The 19,533-nt window shown below is 38.6% G+C and overlaps 1 protein-coding gene across 1 annotated transcript in view; it reads left to right on the top strand.

Annotated features, from left to right (window-relative positions):
• LOC108716930 (transmembrane protein 116) overlaps positions 1 to 19,533 on the top strand; it is a 30,681-nt gene that overhangs the window by 6,755 nt on the left and 4,393 nt on the right. Inside the window, exons 3-10 of the mRNA XM_018263523.2 lie at positions 2,965 to 3,028; positions 4,469 to 4,600; positions 9,925 to 10,017; positions 11,228 to 11,277; positions 12,623 to 12,706; positions 13,013 to 13,145; positions 13,592 to 13,736; positions 18,553 to 18,629. Coding sequence (XP_018119012.1) covers positions 2,965 to 3,028; positions 4,469 to 4,600; positions 9,925 to 10,017; positions 11,228 to 11,277; positions 12,623 to 12,706; positions 13,013 to 13,145; positions 13,592 to 13,736; positions 18,553 to 18,629 — 778 coding nt within the window. The remainder of the gene's footprint in view (positions 1 to 2,964; positions 3,029 to 4,468; positions 4,601 to 9,924; positions 10,018 to 11,227; positions 11,278 to 12,622; positions 12,707 to 13,012; positions 13,146 to 13,591; positions 13,737 to 18,552; positions 18,630 to 19,533) is intronic.

Genomic DNA, 19,533 nt, shown 5'->3' with positions numbered 1-19,533 from the left:
TGCATATATGGTCAGACCCTAATGCCTTAGAATAAATAGCTGAGCCTATGCTCCTATTTTAAATGTAGCACCAAAGAAAAGACACACAGTTTGCCTCCACTTATTGTAACATTTTTTAAACCCTATGCCATGAACCTAGGTGAAATGTGATGTTCTACAGATTCCACTTTCTGTCAAGTCTATTGGAGCTGTTAAGTACTGTTGTAGTCCCAGTAATTTTTAGTTATGTCATTGATATAAAAGGCAACTTTCTTGCCTGAAATAATCATGTAACTCAAGATGTTACGTCTGATGTCAGTAGAAGACTTAATTTGTGCAGTTAGCTGCACATGTTCTAATAATGGCCATTGCCCATGTTTCCTGCTAAAGCGTCATCTGCACCAGAATGTATAGCTAGCATTGTGGTAGGTCTGCAATGATTGTATTTGTCTCATCCTCACATGCAACTAATCATGTCATTACAAGCTTTCTAATATCCTATAAATTGCTTAACAATGTACAGAATGTATAATATGCATTATATAGTGAATAAAGTACCCCTCCTGTAAAATATAAGGATATTAAAAGTTACCAAGGAGTTCCATGACCATTCAGTGTTAATGGGAAATATGGTTTGTCCTGCTTAATGAGAAGTAATGATTTCTCCGTATTGCATACAGGACCGTATGTTTTCTAGTAATGCATGCCTTTTCAAGGACAGAATGCAATCAACTTGTTTTTCATTTAAAAAGAATGAGGGGCATTTTCTCCCTCTTCCTTGGCATGAGGACATTATCGACAATCCAATATGGTGCTCGCCCCGATGGGATTCTTTAACAAACCTGGTCAATATTTTTCCTTGTACACTTGCCACGAAGGGCTGCGTCTTTGGCTTTTTCAGCCCATGTATGGGCAACTAAAAGTGATACTGACACTTAAAAATTTTATTTTCAAAATATTAATCCACATTAAAAGTTACCTATAGGTTATTTGTTTTTAGCTGATTGTTATGTTTTTGTAAGTAATTGTTGCTAAACCTGACTGTTTTTCCAACTTGACTGTCCCTTCTCAACATGTCAGTTAGAGTTTCTAATGGTAACAGACTCCTGCTGCACAAATATGGCAGCCCCCTCATAGAGGAACATAAGAAAGGTAATGTAAAAGCATCAGGCAAATACTTTTATGGCAACATTATAAATAGCATTCACAGATAATGTTATGATAGATATAAAAAAGGGGTTATTTTCTGATGTCAGTATCTCTTTAAGTGTTTAACACATTAGTTGTAGCTAGGCAAGAATGACTACTGTCTTGTTTATCTGCAAAAAAACCATCAGAAGACACACATTTGAGATTGAGGGGTTTTCTTACACGTTATATAGTTTATTTGAGTGGACTACCAGAACGGACTGGCAAAGGAAGCTGGAAAATTCAGTTTGGAACTGCTGGAGTGCTTTAAACTCGACATGCTTCTAATTCTAAAATTGGATGATAAATGTGGGTGCCCTCAGGGATACTATATTGGTTAAATGGACAATGAAGCTATAGTATTAGTAAGGGGGGTGGCTTGAGTTAGCCTGAAAGACTAATGCCTAGGACTTAAATATTGACATCCAGGCAGATTATTTTCATTTGGCTTCTTGCAGTAATCTTGTGATGGTATTATATCTGGTGTGTCAGACGGGCTTGTGAATAGATAACCCACATTTTGCCTTATACTGTCTAGATCACACAGACAACACACTAGTGGCACTGAGATCATTCAGCAAGTTGTGTCTGCAAGCAAGTGCCCCATCAGTCACTCACTAATACATTTTGAACAATGGGTTTAGTCACAGTTCTTGTGCCATCCTTTGGTGGCTAATTACTGTGGGAAAGTGACTGAAGCTTGATTAGAAGAATGGACAAAAATCCTGTTACATTCACAAAGGTGTTTTTAAATGCAGACCTCGTACCTAGTCTGTGTTTCAAGTACACATAAACCTTTCTTTAGATCTATTTTCCTGTTCATAAATCTGCTCAGGAAAAAAACTATATGGAAATTAATATTAAATTAAGTGCACAGTATGAATTGTAGCCCCTTCTATGTCCTTATCCGAAGGTGCCACATCAAAGGGACAACGTGAGGCAACTAAAAATCAGATTTTTTTCTCAATATAGATTACCTGGAATTTGATCTCAATGTAGGGCAGTCTGCCTCCAAATAAACCTGTACTACAATGATATTTGAGAAGAAAGGCTGAAACTGGCCAAATTGTCCAACCACATTTCTGTCAGAATGACAGTCTCTCTTTACCCCTATATTCTATTCCTCTGTCCTGCTATAGACGGTGTCCTCTAATGTCATCTGTGTTCCATAGCAATTAACATAAACAACACATAATACACTTTTCTTAAAAGGGCTGTTGCTAAACACTACACCTACTAAATAGTGACATTCTATGGTTTTAACCAGCCCCTATGGTATTTAGGCTTGCTGCTTATACATTCAGTTGGTGTGACATTGTTTTTTCTAGTTTTACATTAACAAAATTATTAGTTTGCACTTACACAGTGAAATTTAAGTGACTAAACATGGGCTGATTTTAGTAATTTTCAACTAAACTGTTCAATCAAAGGCTTTATGTGTGCCTCTCTATAACAAGCATTTTGGTCAGTTAGATTTTCAAGTGATTGCATTACTGCCGATCTGACAAAATTAAACATAATCGCCTACAAGTGTGTTAAGGAGTAATGAGCCAGTTAAAATTTAGCCAATTCAGTATGAGCGCCCTGATTCTGCCTGGCAAACACTTAGGTTTCTAGTTGTACTTCGATTCTACTTCTATTGTGAGATGTCAATTTGTGCTGTTATTATTGCTGATATCATTTAGATATTGAAGAAATAGAGTTCCATAAAGCGGCTGAAGTTTCTTCTTATATCCCCACTTGTAATTAGACATGTAATTGGGTATCAGCATATTAATGTAGGCTTTCTCTTCTCAGCGTTTTAGGTTCTGGATCAGTTATCGGCTATGCAGTGTTTCAAAATGCAGTCAAGTTTCCAGAGGTGAGAAGCTGATAACAATGAACTAATAATCACTTCCTTGGGGCAAAATCCATCATGTTATTGAATATTTGCCTTGTTAATGCATCTCTTATTGTCAGGGTCGGACTTGACCGGTGGGACACAGGGAAAAATCCTGCTTGGCCCTGGCCCTGGTGGGTCCCACTGGCCCAGACAGTGTCGGACTGGGACACCAGGGGCCCACCAAAAAACCTTAGTTTTTAAACCAGGGGCCCATTCTCAGTACTATTTTCTTCCTCTCCTCACTCAACCTCTATTCACCTAGTCTCTTTTCTTTACATACTATAATCTATTATTCCATCTATTTAGCCTTTGTTCTCATAGAAATAGGGAATGGCCTTGAAATAAGCTAAAAGTTTAGCAGCCTGAGGGCCCACTGACACCTGGGCCAACCGGGAGTTTTCCTGGTATCCCTGTGGGCTAGTCCGACACTGGGCCAGACCTGAACCCCCCAGCCGCTGATCTCCCTCCCTGACACGCTGAAAATAGGTTTAATTTGCCCCTTGGGCGGTACAGGGGCCCCTGGGGCAGCAGCCACGGTGGGCCCTGCACCAACCAGTTCAACCCTGCTTATTCTATATAAAGTAAAGGTAAGGCTGTTTGGCTTGGAAGACTCGCATCTATACATTGAGTAACATTATAGTAGTTAGTATGTAAAAACAGCCTCTTTAGTATACTCAGCACAAGATGCCTTAAGAGCTTATGGCAGCAGTAAAACAAAGGCAAATAATTACAATATTAGGCGTGTCATGAAATATCTATTCTAGAAATACTCGTATTTGTATCCTTGAAATCTGTCATGCAGAATTATGCAGTAGAATACATCCAACTTTGTGCAGGCAAACTCCAGCTATTTAGAATAGAGCTGTTGAGCATGCAGGGAGTTGTAGCCCCAGCTTATTCTACATGTAGGAAGCATGTTAATTAAAGGTCTGCCCCATATCTGCCAGCATTGTGCTCTGCATCTTGAACAGTAATACTGTACTTACAATGGGAAGGGGCCAAAGTGATACAGGGATCCCCAACCTTTAGAACCCGTGAGCAACATTCAGAAGTAAAAGGAGTTGGGGAGCAACACTAGCATGAAAAATGTTCCTGGGTGCCAAATAAAGGCTGTGATTGGCCATTTTTTAGCCCCTGTGTGGATTGTCAACCTACATTGAGGCTCTGTTTGGCAGTGCACCTGGTTTTTATGCAGCCAAAACTTGCCTCCAAGCCTGGAATTCAAAAACAAACACCTGCTTTGAGGCCATTGGGAGCAACATCCAAGGGTTTGGAGAGCAACATGTTGCTCACGAGCTACTGGTTGGGGATCACTGTAATGTATGGGCTCCATAAGATGCTCTGACCATTAATAACAGAGCACTGACTGATAAACATTTTCTATTCACCAAAACTGATTCTTTCTATTTTATTTTCCAGGTTCGACCTCTTTTCTACCTCAGCTTGTCAGACCTTTTTCTGGCCATATGTTGGCTTGTAGGGGCAGTTATGTACAGGAAAACATCTTTTAACAAAAACATTGCGTGCTATAACCTCCAAATATTGGGCCAGGTAAGTGTTCATGCAGACTAAAGTGAGGGTTGTAATATACTAATTTCACATTGTAATAACAAATAAAAATATGTGTCAGTGCAAACACTATCCTGCTCAGAAGCAATTCTTGTGCAGTGTGTGACATTTCTGCTTGGGCTACTCCAAATGCTTGGGCCAGGAGCCTGCTGTGCCATTGGTACCATGGCATGCCTTTTATCTATCAAATAATATTAATTCATTAAATTAATTTAAAGGTAAACAACCACTTTAATAGAAATCACAAAGCTACAGCATGGCAAAGAGGTGCACTGGCTGGTAAGAAGACAGGGGTGCAGTGCAAGGGGGTGCCTGGTAAAAAATTTGTATCCTAGTTACTATGCTGATGTCACTCCAGGCATTTTCTCACCTGTATATTTTCATCAAAGGAAAAAAATGCCTTTGCAGGGGGTTTCAGCCCAAAAATGCTCATCGCACAGGCAGTTGGGATTAAAGGCAATGGGATGAGCAGTTTCTAGTGTTTTTCTGCTGGCAGAGAAAACACATTAACCTTAGGAATACATATTGGAAAATAAGGAAAGGCATGTAAGAGTAATATCACTATACAGGTTTGGAACCTGTTATACAGAATGCTCGGGACCTGGGGTTTTCCGGATAATGGGTCTTTCCATAATTTGGATCTTCATACCTTAAGGCTGCTAGAAAATCATGTAACCATTAAATAACCCCAATAGGCTGGTTTTGCTTCCAATAAGGATTATTTATATCTTAGTTGGGATCAATTACAATGTACTTCTTTATAATTACAGAGGAAAAGGAAATTATTTTTGCCTTTCCGTAATTCTGAGGTTTTCGGAGCTTTTATCTATCAAATAATAAAAACAAATGTTGTTGACTTTGACTTTGAACTCAAGGTTGACATTTAAAGCCATGCTTACTGTATACCTATATTTTTCTGAAATGTGGCCAAGTGACACTTGGGAAACTTGTTTTGCCAGTTCCACGTCAAACAAGGAGTATCTGCAGTCACATGCTGGCTAGTCTGTTGTTGTCTATTGTTTACAATACTCTGCTCTGCTCTTAGCCTAATTGCAGTGGATGTCATGGATAATTACTTGAAGGGCAAGCTAAATACTAGGCACATTGAAATAAGGAAATCTATTCAGATTCACTAATTCTAAGCCCAGCCATCTGTGCCCCAGTGCCTCACTGTTCCTTATTCAGAAGCTTACCATGCATTTTTGTACACCTTTTAAAGGACCAGTAACATTTTTTTAAAATGCGTAAGTTTACAAAGAAAAAAAAAACACCAAGAAAAATTATACTTTAAAATCGCAAAGTCTTTATTAAGAAATAACTTACCAAAACTCTGTTTCTGCTGCTTTTCAGAAAAGGCGACAGGGCGACGATCCATCGAACGGCGCTTGATTTATGCTCCCTGGCTACCTGCTGCTGGATCCTTTAGCTCCCACTTTCCGTGCTACTCTCAGCTTTTCCCAAGAAATACAGCCAGGGGCGCAGAGACGCACAATCCTTCTTCCTTATAAAGCTGGAATAATGTTGTTTATAGGAAAATTGTATACAAGGATTGGTGCGCTGATAGTAGCACAGAAAGTGGGAGCTAAAGGATCCAGCAGCAGATAGCCAGGGAGGATAAATCGAGCGCCGTTCGATGGATCATCGCCCTGACGCCTTTTCTGAAAAGGAGCAGAATTTTGGTAAGTTATTTCTAAATAAAGACTTTGCGATTTTAAAATATAATTTATCTTGTTGGGTTTTTTTTCGTTGTAAACTAACGCATTTTTAACAAAAAAAGTTTTGATGTTACTGGTCCTTTAAGGATATTATCATGCCAATATGTCCCTTTTTACATATTTTTGGATATGTTGTGCACTTATAATTAGTTTTGGTCCAATTCTTTCATACTAAATATTAAATATATTCTGTTTTATTAAACATACACATTGTGCACATAGTACGGTGGACTTGTTATATCCTCACTTATCTACGCTAAACATTCTTATCTCAGTCCCACTGCAAATTAATCGTTATAGGTTAGTGACACAGTCTAAGTTTATATTTGCATTTGATATTAGCAGCAGTCAAATTGTTGTACTTGTGGCAGTGGTACACAGTGCTTTGTTATTCTTTGGAAATCATCACTTTGGGGGCACTAAAGCACCCAAGAATTCTTTGGGATGAATGTAAATTGCTGATTAGTCTGAAGATTTCTGGAACTGTATATAACACTTTTAAATCTGCTGTATCTTCTTTGGTCCTTCTTGAAGGGGTAGTTCAACTTAAACTTTTAGTATGTTATAGAATGACCAAGTCTAAGCAACTTTTCAATTGGTCTTCATTGTTTAATTTTTATAGTTTTTTAATTATTTGCCTGACTCTTTCCAGCTTTCAAATGGGGGTCACTGACCCCATCTAAGCATGGTGGCAAACATGGCTAATGGAGGAGATTAGTCGCCCAGTGTCAAATCACCTCTTCTTCGGATGACTAATCTCCCCTAACTGTCTTCCCGTCGGCTCCAATGTAAAACGTCTGCGGGATGGCACTTAGAATGCTTCGGGTGGATCCAGGTTCCATCCCGCCAACAATTTACATTCTAGCAGGCGAGAAGGCATTTAGGGGAGATTAGGTCCGAAGAAGAGGTGATTTGTCGATGGGCGACTAATCTCCCCCAGTAGCCACGTCTGCAACCACCCTTAAACAAAAATTGCTCTGTAAGGCTGTAAATGTATTGCTATTGCGACTTTTTATTGCTATTCTTTCTATTCAGGCTTCTCCTATTCTTATTCCAGTCTCTTATTCAAATCAGTGCATGGTTGCTAGGGTAATTTGGACCCTAGCAACCAGATAGCTGAAACTGCAAACTGGAGAGCTGCTGAATAAAAAATATAACTCAAATACCACAAATAATAAAAAATGAAAACCAATTGAGAATTGTCTCAGAATATCACTCTCTACATCATACTAACAGTTAATTTAAAGGTGAACAACCCTTTTAACTGGAATCACAACGCTACAGCATGGCAAAGAGGTGCACTGGCTGGTAAGAAGACAGGGGTGCAGTGCAAGGATTAATTATATCTTAGTTGGGATCAAGTACAAGGTACTTCTTTATTATTACAGAAGAAAAGGAAATTATTTTTGCCTTTCCATCATCCAGAGCTTTCTGGATAACAGATCATATACCTGTACTATGTTCTCTTAATATTTCATTAGAACAATGCTAAAGAGAAAAGCAAAAAAAATATTTGTGTTCTTTAAACCTGACCTTTTCTACCTGTTGAAGCCTGTCCCAAATGAAGTATTTTTTTTTTTCGTAAGTGCTATGTATTGCTTGAGGCCATAAGTTCACAGGTTTTTTTTTTCCACTGAGATAAAATCTCCCTGGTGTTTGTCTGACTAGATCTATTTTCCTGGCAGTTCCTTTGTGTGTTGAGACTTTGAAGATGTTGTTTTAGGTTTTTATCAAGAATGTAAATGTATAAGCCAACTGTTTTATAAAGATTTACATCCACATCATTATTTTTTTATTTATATAGTACCAACCTATTCTTTGCTTTACTGAGAATTTACTCCATTTGCATCAGTCTCTGCCTCAGTAGAGGTCTAAAGCTGGCCATAGACGCAAAGATCTACATACGAATCATCGTATGATCGGACTTCCCCATCTCACGACCTGACACTAACCATTCCAAACTAATAAAGTACAAAAGAACAGATCAGCCGATGTTCTGCCCCTGACAGTAATCATATGAAAGTTATGTCCGACAAAAGCTAATGATAGTCTCCCTCTGAAAATCGTACGATCGCCAATACATGCAGAGATATTATCGGCAGCCGACACAAGTCTTTTAACCTGTCAGATCGACCAAACGACAGATCTCCGTTGGACGAAAAATGTCGGAACTCTCCACACACGGTCCAAAAATCGTACGAATCCTCGATTCGTACGATCTGATCTTTGCGTCTATGGCCAGCTTTAGTCTCAGTTCATCTCACACACTAAGGTCAATTACTGTATGTCTGAAGCCTGTTAACTTTCATGAATGTAGGTGAAAACCAAGGAAAACCCACCAGGCCTGAACTGGCAGTCTGGAAACTCTGGCAAATGCCAGATGGGCTGCTGTAGGCTGCCACACTGGTGCTTTATACTGGACCTATGTAGGCCTATTTTAAATCTCAGTTCAGACATAAAACCCCTGCAAGCTCTGGTCCAATGCCATTTTTTGAGTTTCAGCTTTCCAAAAAAAGAAAAATTATAAGATATACTTGCTTTGTTTGTTCTGTATACATTTAAATTCTTGAATGCCTTAGCTCATACAGACTAGAGAAAGGCCTCTTACTGTAATATTATTATATAATGTCAGCTTATAATTAGCAAGGTAAAGTTGATCAAAGGTTTAGCCTTTGATCAACTTTACCTTGCTAATTATTAGCTTCACTGCAAAGCGCTTTTCTGTACTGTCTTTGATTATGAAGTGCAATAATGTAACTAATTTATTATAATAAGTCAACAGTCTTTTTGTATTAACAGGGTATTGCGGTGGGGTAACAAATGCATTTGTCTTTATAACTGCTATGTACCGCATCTCGATCTTAAATCAGTTCATACAATTCTAAATATATTTCCTTGATTTTAAGACATTTAATTACCATTAAAATCATTATAAATGAACAGTGTATAAGCTCCTGTGAACACTGACTGATTTATTATGTGGAATGAAATTTGTTTGGGCCGCGACAGAACAAAATGTGAAAATCCATCTAGTTTAACTTTCATGGACATTTTCATTTGTCACTCTAATTTTCTCAGAAATGAAAATGCCCAAGAAAATGTTTCAAGAATTGCACATGGATTCCATACAGTAGTAGGTTAAACAACTCTAGAAGCCTGTCAAGAATTGTGTGGAGTGATTTACATGGAACAATAATAAATATCAAAAGTCTCAATCTGTGCATATCATACTTGCTGTATTAATAATGAGAAAATTTCCATAACATTGTTTTTCCCATTATTTATCAGGGCAGAAGTACAAATTAGCATCTGCTTTGGTAAACTGTGTGCAAGTTCCAAGATCACTTTTCCAGTTTGTGTGCGGCAGTGGAGTTAGCATGCAAACTGTTTAATGCAACGTTAATATACCAGTAGCAGTTTCTTTGTAGGGTGGCAAAGAATAGAACAGGTAGTTCCAGCTAGGAAAAGGTAGTATGTATAGGTCTGTATGTCAGAAAAGCTGTTTTTTGTTTTTTTTAGAATAGATTCTGCTTGGCTAAAAATGCAGTTAATAAGCATTTTGTACTTCAACCTTATTTTTTTCCCCAACAGATGTTTTATTTATCCACCTTTCTCTACACGCTAAATTATATGTGGCAGCTCTTCTGCAACGTGAAGACAAAAGTGGACGGAGACACGAAGAAGGTTAGTTCAGTAGCAGAGTTTTGGAAATGCGAAAAGATCACTGTCTCTATATATAATGCTCTTCTCAGTTTATGTAGCATTGTGGATAGAATGTATTCGAGAAATTAGAGTAAATACATTGCAAAGTTCTTTTACATGAATGGAGCACTTACAAATGTATTCTCCACTTTTAGACATCTAAACTCATGTGGCCCTACAGTAGTAAATTATATATAAAAATAAACAAAGCAACTTGTTTGCCAACATTTGCTCTGTGTAACTTGCTGACACTATATAAATAAATCATGAGGATAATGAAAAAAAATTCCACTGTACTCAGCCCCCTGCTCCAGGTGCAACGCAACTGCCCCCCCCTCCCTGTCTCTAGTTGTGGCAGTGATTGGGACCAGAGGAGCAGATTGGGAAACAGCAGGGGCAAAAGAAGGCAGCAAATGGGTGTGTGTCTGGGTCGGCGGGGCCCATTGCTTTTTCACCCAATGTCCCGCATGCCCAGGCCCATCAGGGCTCCTGTCTTAGGGGCTCCCCTCCGACCCAGTCCATACTGCAAAGAGCCCTCTAGATCTCTGGTGAACACACACAACTCCCGCACATGCTCGTACCCACCCCCTGCTTGTGCGTGCACCCTTTAACAAGCGAGACCGTGCTAGGAGGACAAGAGGTTCTGGGCAGCAGTGACAGGGAACTGACCTGGGCTGGCGGGCCCACCGTGTTTTTTTCCGGTGTCCCGCCGGCCCAGTCCAACCCTGGATACGGTGATTGGAAATATTTAAATCTAAATTGTAATCTACAGCTTTGTTTAGACCAGACTTGCAAAAATCAAAAATAACAATAACAAAAAATATATATATAATTCCTTAATATGAAACTGCTTTCAGGAAGCTCTTTTACTGTTATTTAATCCTTTTATTTAACTGTTCTGCAGTTCATGGTCTGAGGTCAAGGTGTTGCAGCAGGGTGGGGCATGGAATAAACAACAGAGCTGCTATGGGAAATTAGCTTAGGTCTGCAGAAATCAATCACTTACCAGGTGCTCTACTCTCCCCCAGTATTTTGTGAGGAATTCAGTAAGGGCTGAGCTGTTTCCTTTAATAGTAGATTGACTGGGAAGTCTTACATTTTCCCTTATCATGCAAGCACAGCCAAGATGACAAGATCATTTTATAGGATGCCTAAAAACAATGATAACAGATTTCCTCTTTCTCCCCTACAGATCTCACACAGCAATTGCCATATAAGGAGAGCACTGACGATACTCTCAAGGTAAAGCACACTCCATTCTGTCATTCTATTTTAGGAAAGTAAAGGATTCCAAAGTTGTTCTGGGTTAAAAATACATTTATTCCAATGTTGAAAGATGTACATTTATTCCCATTCTGTTATGCAGAGTATATATTGTTTAGGATGGCTTTCTAAACCAAAACATCAGCCCTAAAGAGAGAGAGAGAGAGTGACAGAACAAGAGAGAGATATATCTTGACTTTCCCTATTATTCCATATTTTTTGTACTTTTTAAATCTTTTTTTACAAAAAAAAAATATAATATTAGACAAAGAAAACCTAGTAAACATATAACAGTTTTTACATTATTGCTGCATTCATTTAAGGAAAAAACTTTTCCAAAACCCACCCTGGATGTAATGTTACATAAGCCAATTTCTTCTAAATGAAATGGTCTTAGTAATGGTACCTACCAACTATGGAAAAACAAAATTTAGGAGACCTATATTTTCTGCCAAAACAAAACTTGCAAGGCAGTGGATTGGTAATACCCCTCTACTTATGTTTGATCCTCTGACCACTCCAGGCTACAATGCTATTGAGTAATTATTTATATAATTTGTAATGTCAATTCAATGTTCAATTTGTACCCTTTTTAATAAATAGTTATCTAAAGGATTATCAAAGTATGGAAAAAGTGTAAAAAAGTAAAAAAAAAGTTTAAAAACATGTTTTTCACTAAGGGGGTTATTTACTAACACTCGTATGTATCTAATCTTTTTATTAAACCAAGCTCAACCAAACTCCCATCCACGATTTTATCTTATTTATCAATAAACATATCAATAACTCGTTGGGTTGGGAAAAGACTCAATAAAATCGATCCCGATTCGTAGAAATTTTTCGGATTTGACGTCCGAATCAGACAATCTTTTTAGGTTATCTCCCAAAAACCCAATTTTTCTGATTATCAGAATAAATCCAGCACCGATCACAATATCTTCAACTTGTAAAAGGGACATCTGCCATTGACTTCTACATGACCTTGGCAGGTTTGAGATGGCAGATTTTCGGATTCAGACTTAGCAGTTTTTGCTCAGAAAACCAGATAAAAATTGAGGTTTAGTAAATAACCCCCCTAAGTATATGGATTTTTACCATATAGCTGGCCAAGCCTCCAAAATGTTTGCTTATTTGGTCATCTGGTTTTTAACCATATAGTCCAGCCATTCACTAGGACTAATATTATAGTTTGGCAAATGTGCCACTGACTGCACCCAGGTTAACTCTCCCTATAGCATGACATGTATATTTAATTTGCTGTCTCAGTAACGCTCAGTCCTCTTCTAGATCTAATGTTATTGTTTGTACTTTTCCTTCTTTCTAGTTTGGTGCCTGTCCTTCTTAGTGTTCCAGTGCTCTGTTTTGGGAATAGCAATAAATGTTATGGAAATTCCACTCACCCACACAGGTAACCCCTATGGACCCCATGCTGTTAAGAATTGTTAGCTCTATCCTCCCCTCTTCTATTCCAAGCACAGGAAATATTAGACATATGACAATACCTTGAATAGTCATGTAGTTTTTTGATGTTTTCATTGACAGCAATGTATTTGCATATTCAATTAGAAGCAAAATGCTATCGTTTACAAAAAGTTTGACGTCAAGCTTTCCGTTATATTAAGAATCTGAATTTAGTTCAGATGAAAAAAGAAGATTTGGGCATGTCTGAACCTTGTAAAAAAATGCTGAGCATCTTATCCTGTTATTTTGGCAGCTGTTTAGTACTGAATATTGGATCACAAATTACTGCTGACCAACGGAATTACACCAGCACCTGTACAGCCATTTACTACTACAGCACAGTGGTGTTTCTTGCCATGTTCCTCCTGGCAGCTGTTCTTATTCTGGTAGGTAACCTTTTGGAGTTTCTTATACTAGAATGAGATACACGTAGGGGGCTCTGTACAATGCAAACTATGTCTAGTAAATAACCTGTACAAAGAAGCCAAGCGCTCACTCCCAGCATCCTCATTCAGCACTTTCTCAATGTTTACAACTGTCATGGAGAAGCATTGTTTGCATTGTAATTGAAGCCATGGGAAAACGATGGTTACTTCCAAAGATCTGATGTAATATAAATGCACTTGGTGAAATAGTAACACATGTATATACCATTTTTGGCAAGCTGGAGGGGACAAACCTTTATTTTACTCTGTACCTTGGTAGAAACCTGGACTTTGGTGTATTAATATGGCAACATACATACAGCAGAAAGTGATGAGAGAATAATTTGTTTCATTTATAAGTCTGATATCCCTGGTGCCTTATTACAGCGTAACTTGTTTCTTCATAGGTCCTGATGGGGTGCACCTATATTCTTTGCAGAAGGTATCTGACAACGAGGGGACCGTTTGTGTTCCAGCAATGGGCAGCAATCAGTGTGGCAAAACAGAACCTCATCTTTATACCATTTATCTTCTTCTTATGCTGCATGCCAGGTTGGTGCTCACTATGTCCTAACTAGCTACTTTGGTGTTCTCCAGATAATCCAGTTCTCCTATGATACATCCAAGTTACTTTTTTTACTAACCAAACTTCATGTTTATATCAACTGTATATATCCAAACAATATCAAGTTACAGCCTTAAGCCTCTCCAAATAGTTTCTGACTGCTAGCAATAAAAGGGGTTGTAGTTGGGAAGCTGTGACTTTCCTGGTTCAGAGATTATTTCAGAGTAGTGATCAGGAAGAGGAAAAAAGAACAAAGAGTGTAGTTGGAGAAAAAAGAAAAGGGAGAGGCAGATTATTAGCATTTTTCTGCATTTCTTTTCTTTGACTGCAGGTAAACTGCATAGGTCCCTCCAGAAGTTGAACACGGAAGTTCAAGTGTTAAGTGTTTTGCTTTTTCTTTATGTTCTCCAAGATCTGACTGTGACACCAACACAATATTACACATTCCCCTTGCCAGACAGACAGGCTAGCAGAAATCCATATCTATGGCTTAAGTTAAAATGGATCAGGTGGTACTTGCAATAGAGTTTGGTTATAGGCATATTGTTGATTGGTGGTGAGTTGAAGGAATATAGACATAGAGGGATAACATCAGTAGGCATCTTTCTGCAGCATGATGGTGCACATGGTGTGGGTTTGCTAACAGACATTTAGGCTGAATAACTGGCTCCTGATAAAATGACTGCAATTTGTATGTGTGTAATAGGGACCTTAGATTGTAAGCTCCACTGGGACAAGGACTGATATGAATAATGTATCATTTTTGTAAAGTACTATGGCATATATGAGTATAGACTTTGAAATGTTACTAGTAAATGAGTATTTTCTCCTACTACTTCACATTGTATTGTATAGAACACTTCCATACACATTTCCTCTCCATTGCTGCATATTGGCATTCTCTCTCCGCTGCTCTGCTGATGATCAGAGTGCGCTGGGCCCCTCTGAAGATATTTTTGCAGGGGGGCCCAGCGCACTCTAGTTACACCACTGTTCTGATCAGAAGTCAGTTTTTCCTTTAGTTTTTTTAGGCAATTTGTTTGAATGCCCAAACTCAACTCCTGGTGCACCATTAAGTAATATTTATTGAAATGCTTCAGATGCCAGTGCTGCCTGTTTTCAGCCTGAAAATATACACAAGTGTTTTTGGGTTAAAAGCTATAGACAGGAGCTAACAATTTTGGTAATTTTGACACCATGCTGAAACATGTAGTGGGCAGACTAATTCTGAACTATGTTTAATAGGCTTAAATGTATTGGGTTTCTAGCTACTGTTGTAATAACTTCCACTTGCTAGCATAGCTTGGAATGAATGTGAGAAGTTACAATATCAACAGATAAGATTAACTATATGATATAAAAAGAAGTGTCCGTGATTAATTATTTGCTTGCAAGCTCCCTCGTTATCATTCATTACACATTTGAACAAACAGCAGCTCCATTAAACAGGAACCAAGCTTTGTATTTCTAGCTAAGTAAAGGAGAAGACTGGGTGGAACTTACAGTTTGCTATTGACTGGACATAAAATGGCAAAAATGAGTTATAAAGTGTAGGGGTTTGAAGTGACTGTGACTAGAAACCCTTGTATTCCTTGTAGTGTTTGCACAGGAGTAGGAAAGTACTGTGTGTATTACACCAACACATTACAGGCAACATCAGCCGGGATAAAGACTTATTTAGGGATAGCCAACGGTACAAAAAAAGTTACTGAGTTTGCTTTTACTTTTACTACTTGCTTTTACTACTGTAGAAGTGGGGACATGGGTTGTTCAAACTATGAAGTATGAATGTGAGCTGCCGAATAGATTCCCTAGACATAGAAAAATCATATTCAGAGAAACAACTGGAAACATATTGCCTGGTTTAAATGAGCAATACACATGCTCTAAGATAGTTTGATTGTTTGGCTGCCAGTAGGTACAGTTTACACGGATGATAATCTTTGTATATTGATGGCCAGCCTGAGAAATAGGGATGCACCGAATCCGGGATTCGGGCAGGATTCGGCCTCTTTCAGCTGGATTCGGATTCGGCCGAATCCTTCAGCCAGGCCGAACCCAATCCGAGACCTAATTTGCATATGCAAATTAGGGGCGGAAGGGAAATCACGTGACTTTCTGTCAGAAAACAAGGAAGTAAAACATTTTTCCCCTTCCCACCCCTAATTTGCATATGCAAATTAGGGTTCGGTATTCGGCCGAATGTTTCTAGAAAGATTCAGGGGTTCGGCCGAATCCAAAATAGTGGATTCGGTGCATCCCTTCTGAGAAATGACAGTTTCATAGTTTATTGGTGCCTCCTGCCAGGATTCCTTCTGCAGTGTCCCTAGTGTTTAACTCTCACAACTCCCAACAGTCTAGGTATGGCTGCCAAGTTTTCTTAACCGCTCCCATGCAAGCAATGTCTTTATGGATTCTAGCATGTGATTTATAATCAGTGTATTTAAAGGGGAATGGAATAATTACTGGGATGTGTCCTAATATTAGATAAGACCACTTACTGTACCTGATACCCTGGCCTATGCTCCTGTTTGCTGAAAAGTGCACCAGCCCGGGGAACTACTGCGGGAGCACCATCTTCTTCTGCATCTCCCTCTATGTTCTGATCTGGATAAGTATGCACAGTAGAGTGAAAAGCTGAACTTAGAGAAAAAAAACAACTTTTCACCTTGCTGAGGACACACACTGTCCTGGGGCAGAGGAGAAGATCTGAGAAGTGGAAGAAATTTAAAACTTATGATCCTATAGAAATATCCCTGCTCAGGGTATCAGTAAAGGATTATAGTCATCACATGGATACCTAACATTTGGCACCCCTCCCGGGCATTATAACTTTCCTTGTCCTTTAAAGGTTCTTTTCTTTTTCCAAACTCTTGTACTTTTCCCACATTTTTCACCTAGGGGCACATTTACTAAGGGTCGAAATTAATTTTTGGATTTAAAAACTTCGAATTTCAAACAAATTTTTGGGTACTTCGACCATCAAATAGGCCTAAATTCGACTTTGATTCGAAGTAAAAAAGTTTGAGTTCGAAATTCGATGTACTGTCTCTTTAAAAAAGTTCAACTTCGACACTTCGCCACCTTAAACCTGCCGAATTGCTATGTTAGCCTATGGGGAACTCCTAGAACCTATAACCAACATTTGGCTAAGTTTTTAGAAGTCAAAGTAAAATCGATCGATCGGTTAAATCGTTCGAATCGTTTGATTCGAAGGATTTCATCATACGATCAAACGATTTTACTTCGACCGAATATGGCCAAATTTGATTAAAAGAAACTTCAACTTCGAATATGGAAGTAATGCAATTCGATGGTCGAATTTCGAAATTTTTTACACTGCGAAATTCGACCCTTGATAAATCTGCCCTTTAATGTATTAAAGTAAGTAAAAAAATGTAACCGTGCATTAACATTAGCAATTACGTTGGGTATTTTTTTAGCAAACTGACTCATGCCGTAGTTGTTTCCTACTTTTCACCTTCAAAATCAGCTAAATGAACTTTTGCATTCAACTGTGTATCTTACTGCAAAAGATTCAAGTAAACTTAAGCCAATCTGTATTCACCGAGAAACTACCACTGATCAATAAATACCACTCAAAAGAACAAACTGTGAGGGCACCCAGTGTTGGTGTAGGAAGGAGTTAAAGACAATTCCCTACAGAACAGTACTATGGTTCTCTCTTTGGTGTTTTTAATAAGTAGAACTTAGGATCGTATTCACGTCTTCTGGCTCTCTTATTAAATAGTTTCTCTGTTTGGACTTTGATAATAAGTTGTGATAATAGGTTTCACTTGTCTGGGGTGGCTTTAAATCTGTGTATTGCAATGTGAATAAATCAAGGAGAGTGCTTTTCTACCTTGTGCATGTAGTGGGCACAATATATAATTTGGATTTCAATATAAGGATGTTATGCAGTGTATGACCGAAGCATATTACTGCGACACGGTAGTTCTGCGGTGAGGCAGCCTGCGGTACACATGAAGGAACATGTGCAAATTAGTGTACATTGACTGGCTTCCTAGCTCTTTAAATTACTGCTGGATATTTATTTATTGTGAATGTATCCTAAATCTGGCGAAACACACAGTAAAGGTGGCCATACACGGGCCGATAAAAGCTGCCGGCAGACCAAGTCGGCAGCTTATTGGCCTGTGTATGGGGCCCCCCGATGGGCTTCCCCGATCGAGATCTGGCCGAAAGTCGGCCAGATCTCGATCGGATGGGACAAAAAAATCCCGTCGGATCACAGCCGCATCTGTTCGTTGATGCGGTCCCGCGATCCGACCGCCTATTCCCATTCATTAGGATCCGATCGCTGGGCCCTTGGGCCCACGATCGGATCAGCTCAATATTGCCCACCTCAAGGTGGGCATATCAGAGAGAGATCCGCTTGTTTTGCCAAATCACCAAACGAGCGGATCTCTCCGTGTATGGCCACCTTAATAAGTTCCACTCCCAACTGACCATTTAATTGGATGGGCCTGTGCGATAATCAACAGAAAAAATATCCAATATGATCTTTAATACAAACGGCACAGGTGGTTTCAAGTGCCATATCACACACATATGAGACCATGTCATTTTATTACAGGATATTACATAGTAAGTTAAATTGAAAAAAGACACACCCATCAAGTTTAACCTTTTAAATCTATAAAAGGTTGAATCTGATGGATGTGTCTTTTTTTCAACCAAATAATTATTAGTAATCATAATATATGTATGGCTTCTAGTCGTATAGGGAATTCCGCAGAGCAAGTGTTTAACTGTTACATTTCCCTTTATTGTTTTCTACAGCTGTTGTACTTACTGCCGTGAAACTGTACAAGCCCCACGAGGAATATGATGTCTTCACCATACTCTATTTTATTCTGGTGAGTTGTGTCTCAGTCCAGTATTTTTATTGGCTTTAAAGGGGACGTGTAATGCCAAACTTTTGTTTGAAATCAACGGGGGAAGCTGCAGAAGCTCTTTAACAGTGACAATTTGGCATTATAGTCTGTAAGGTGCATTGCTATGTAATCTCTGCCTGATGCTGAGATGCACTGAAACCTAAAGCATTTTGGGACAAATTAACCAGCATAGCAGCAGTCACAATAGCCCCACCTGTCTGTCACCCCTTTCCTTAGTGATTTGGGGAAACCCACTGCCTAAGGTGGACTTTAGAATTACAAGACAGACACTGCTTTCTGCCAGCCAAGGCCTGTGGGCTATAAATCTAATATAGTCACCAAATAGTCAGTAACAAGAAAGGAGCTTTTCGCCCGAAATTAACTTTTAACATTAGTATCTGACTCTGTGCAGGGGGTTGAATATGAAGATGAATGGTAATCTATAGTAACCGATAAGCATATTTTTAAATCAGTGCCCAGTAAATGCATTCAGCTGGTTATTATTATTATATATTATATTATTATTATTATTGGTTATTATTATGATTAGACCAGTAGCAAACATTGTACCCGTTAATCCACCCCACCCCCCCCTTTAATCTTAGCCAGGGCACACTGAACAGGGACACTGGGCTTGCAAACTATATAAATACAAGAAATTAAATCTTAAAAGCAAATAAAATACTTTTAAATCTTGTGTAAAATATGAAAACATGTTATAATAAAATAAAAGGGGATATTCATGTCTCTTTAATTGTTTCTAAATGCCTTATTATTGTATCATTCACTTTTGGTTTAGAGATTTATTGATGCAGACAATGTGAATTTGAGACTCACCATAAAACCTCAACGTGATGCAGTATTTTTCTCAGTGAAAGGTTTATGG

This window comes from Xenopus laevis, chromosome 1L (assembly GCF_017654675.1).
Source record: "Xenopus laevis strain J_2021 chromosome 1L, Xenopus_laevis_v10.1, whole genome shotgun sequence".
Classification (NCBI taxonomy): Eukaryota; Metazoa; Chordata; class Amphibia; order Anura; family Pipidae; genus Xenopus; species Xenopus laevis.
The sequence above is the reverse complement of the archived record's forward strand: the minus strand, read 5'-3'. Positions and strand labels throughout refer to the sequence as shown.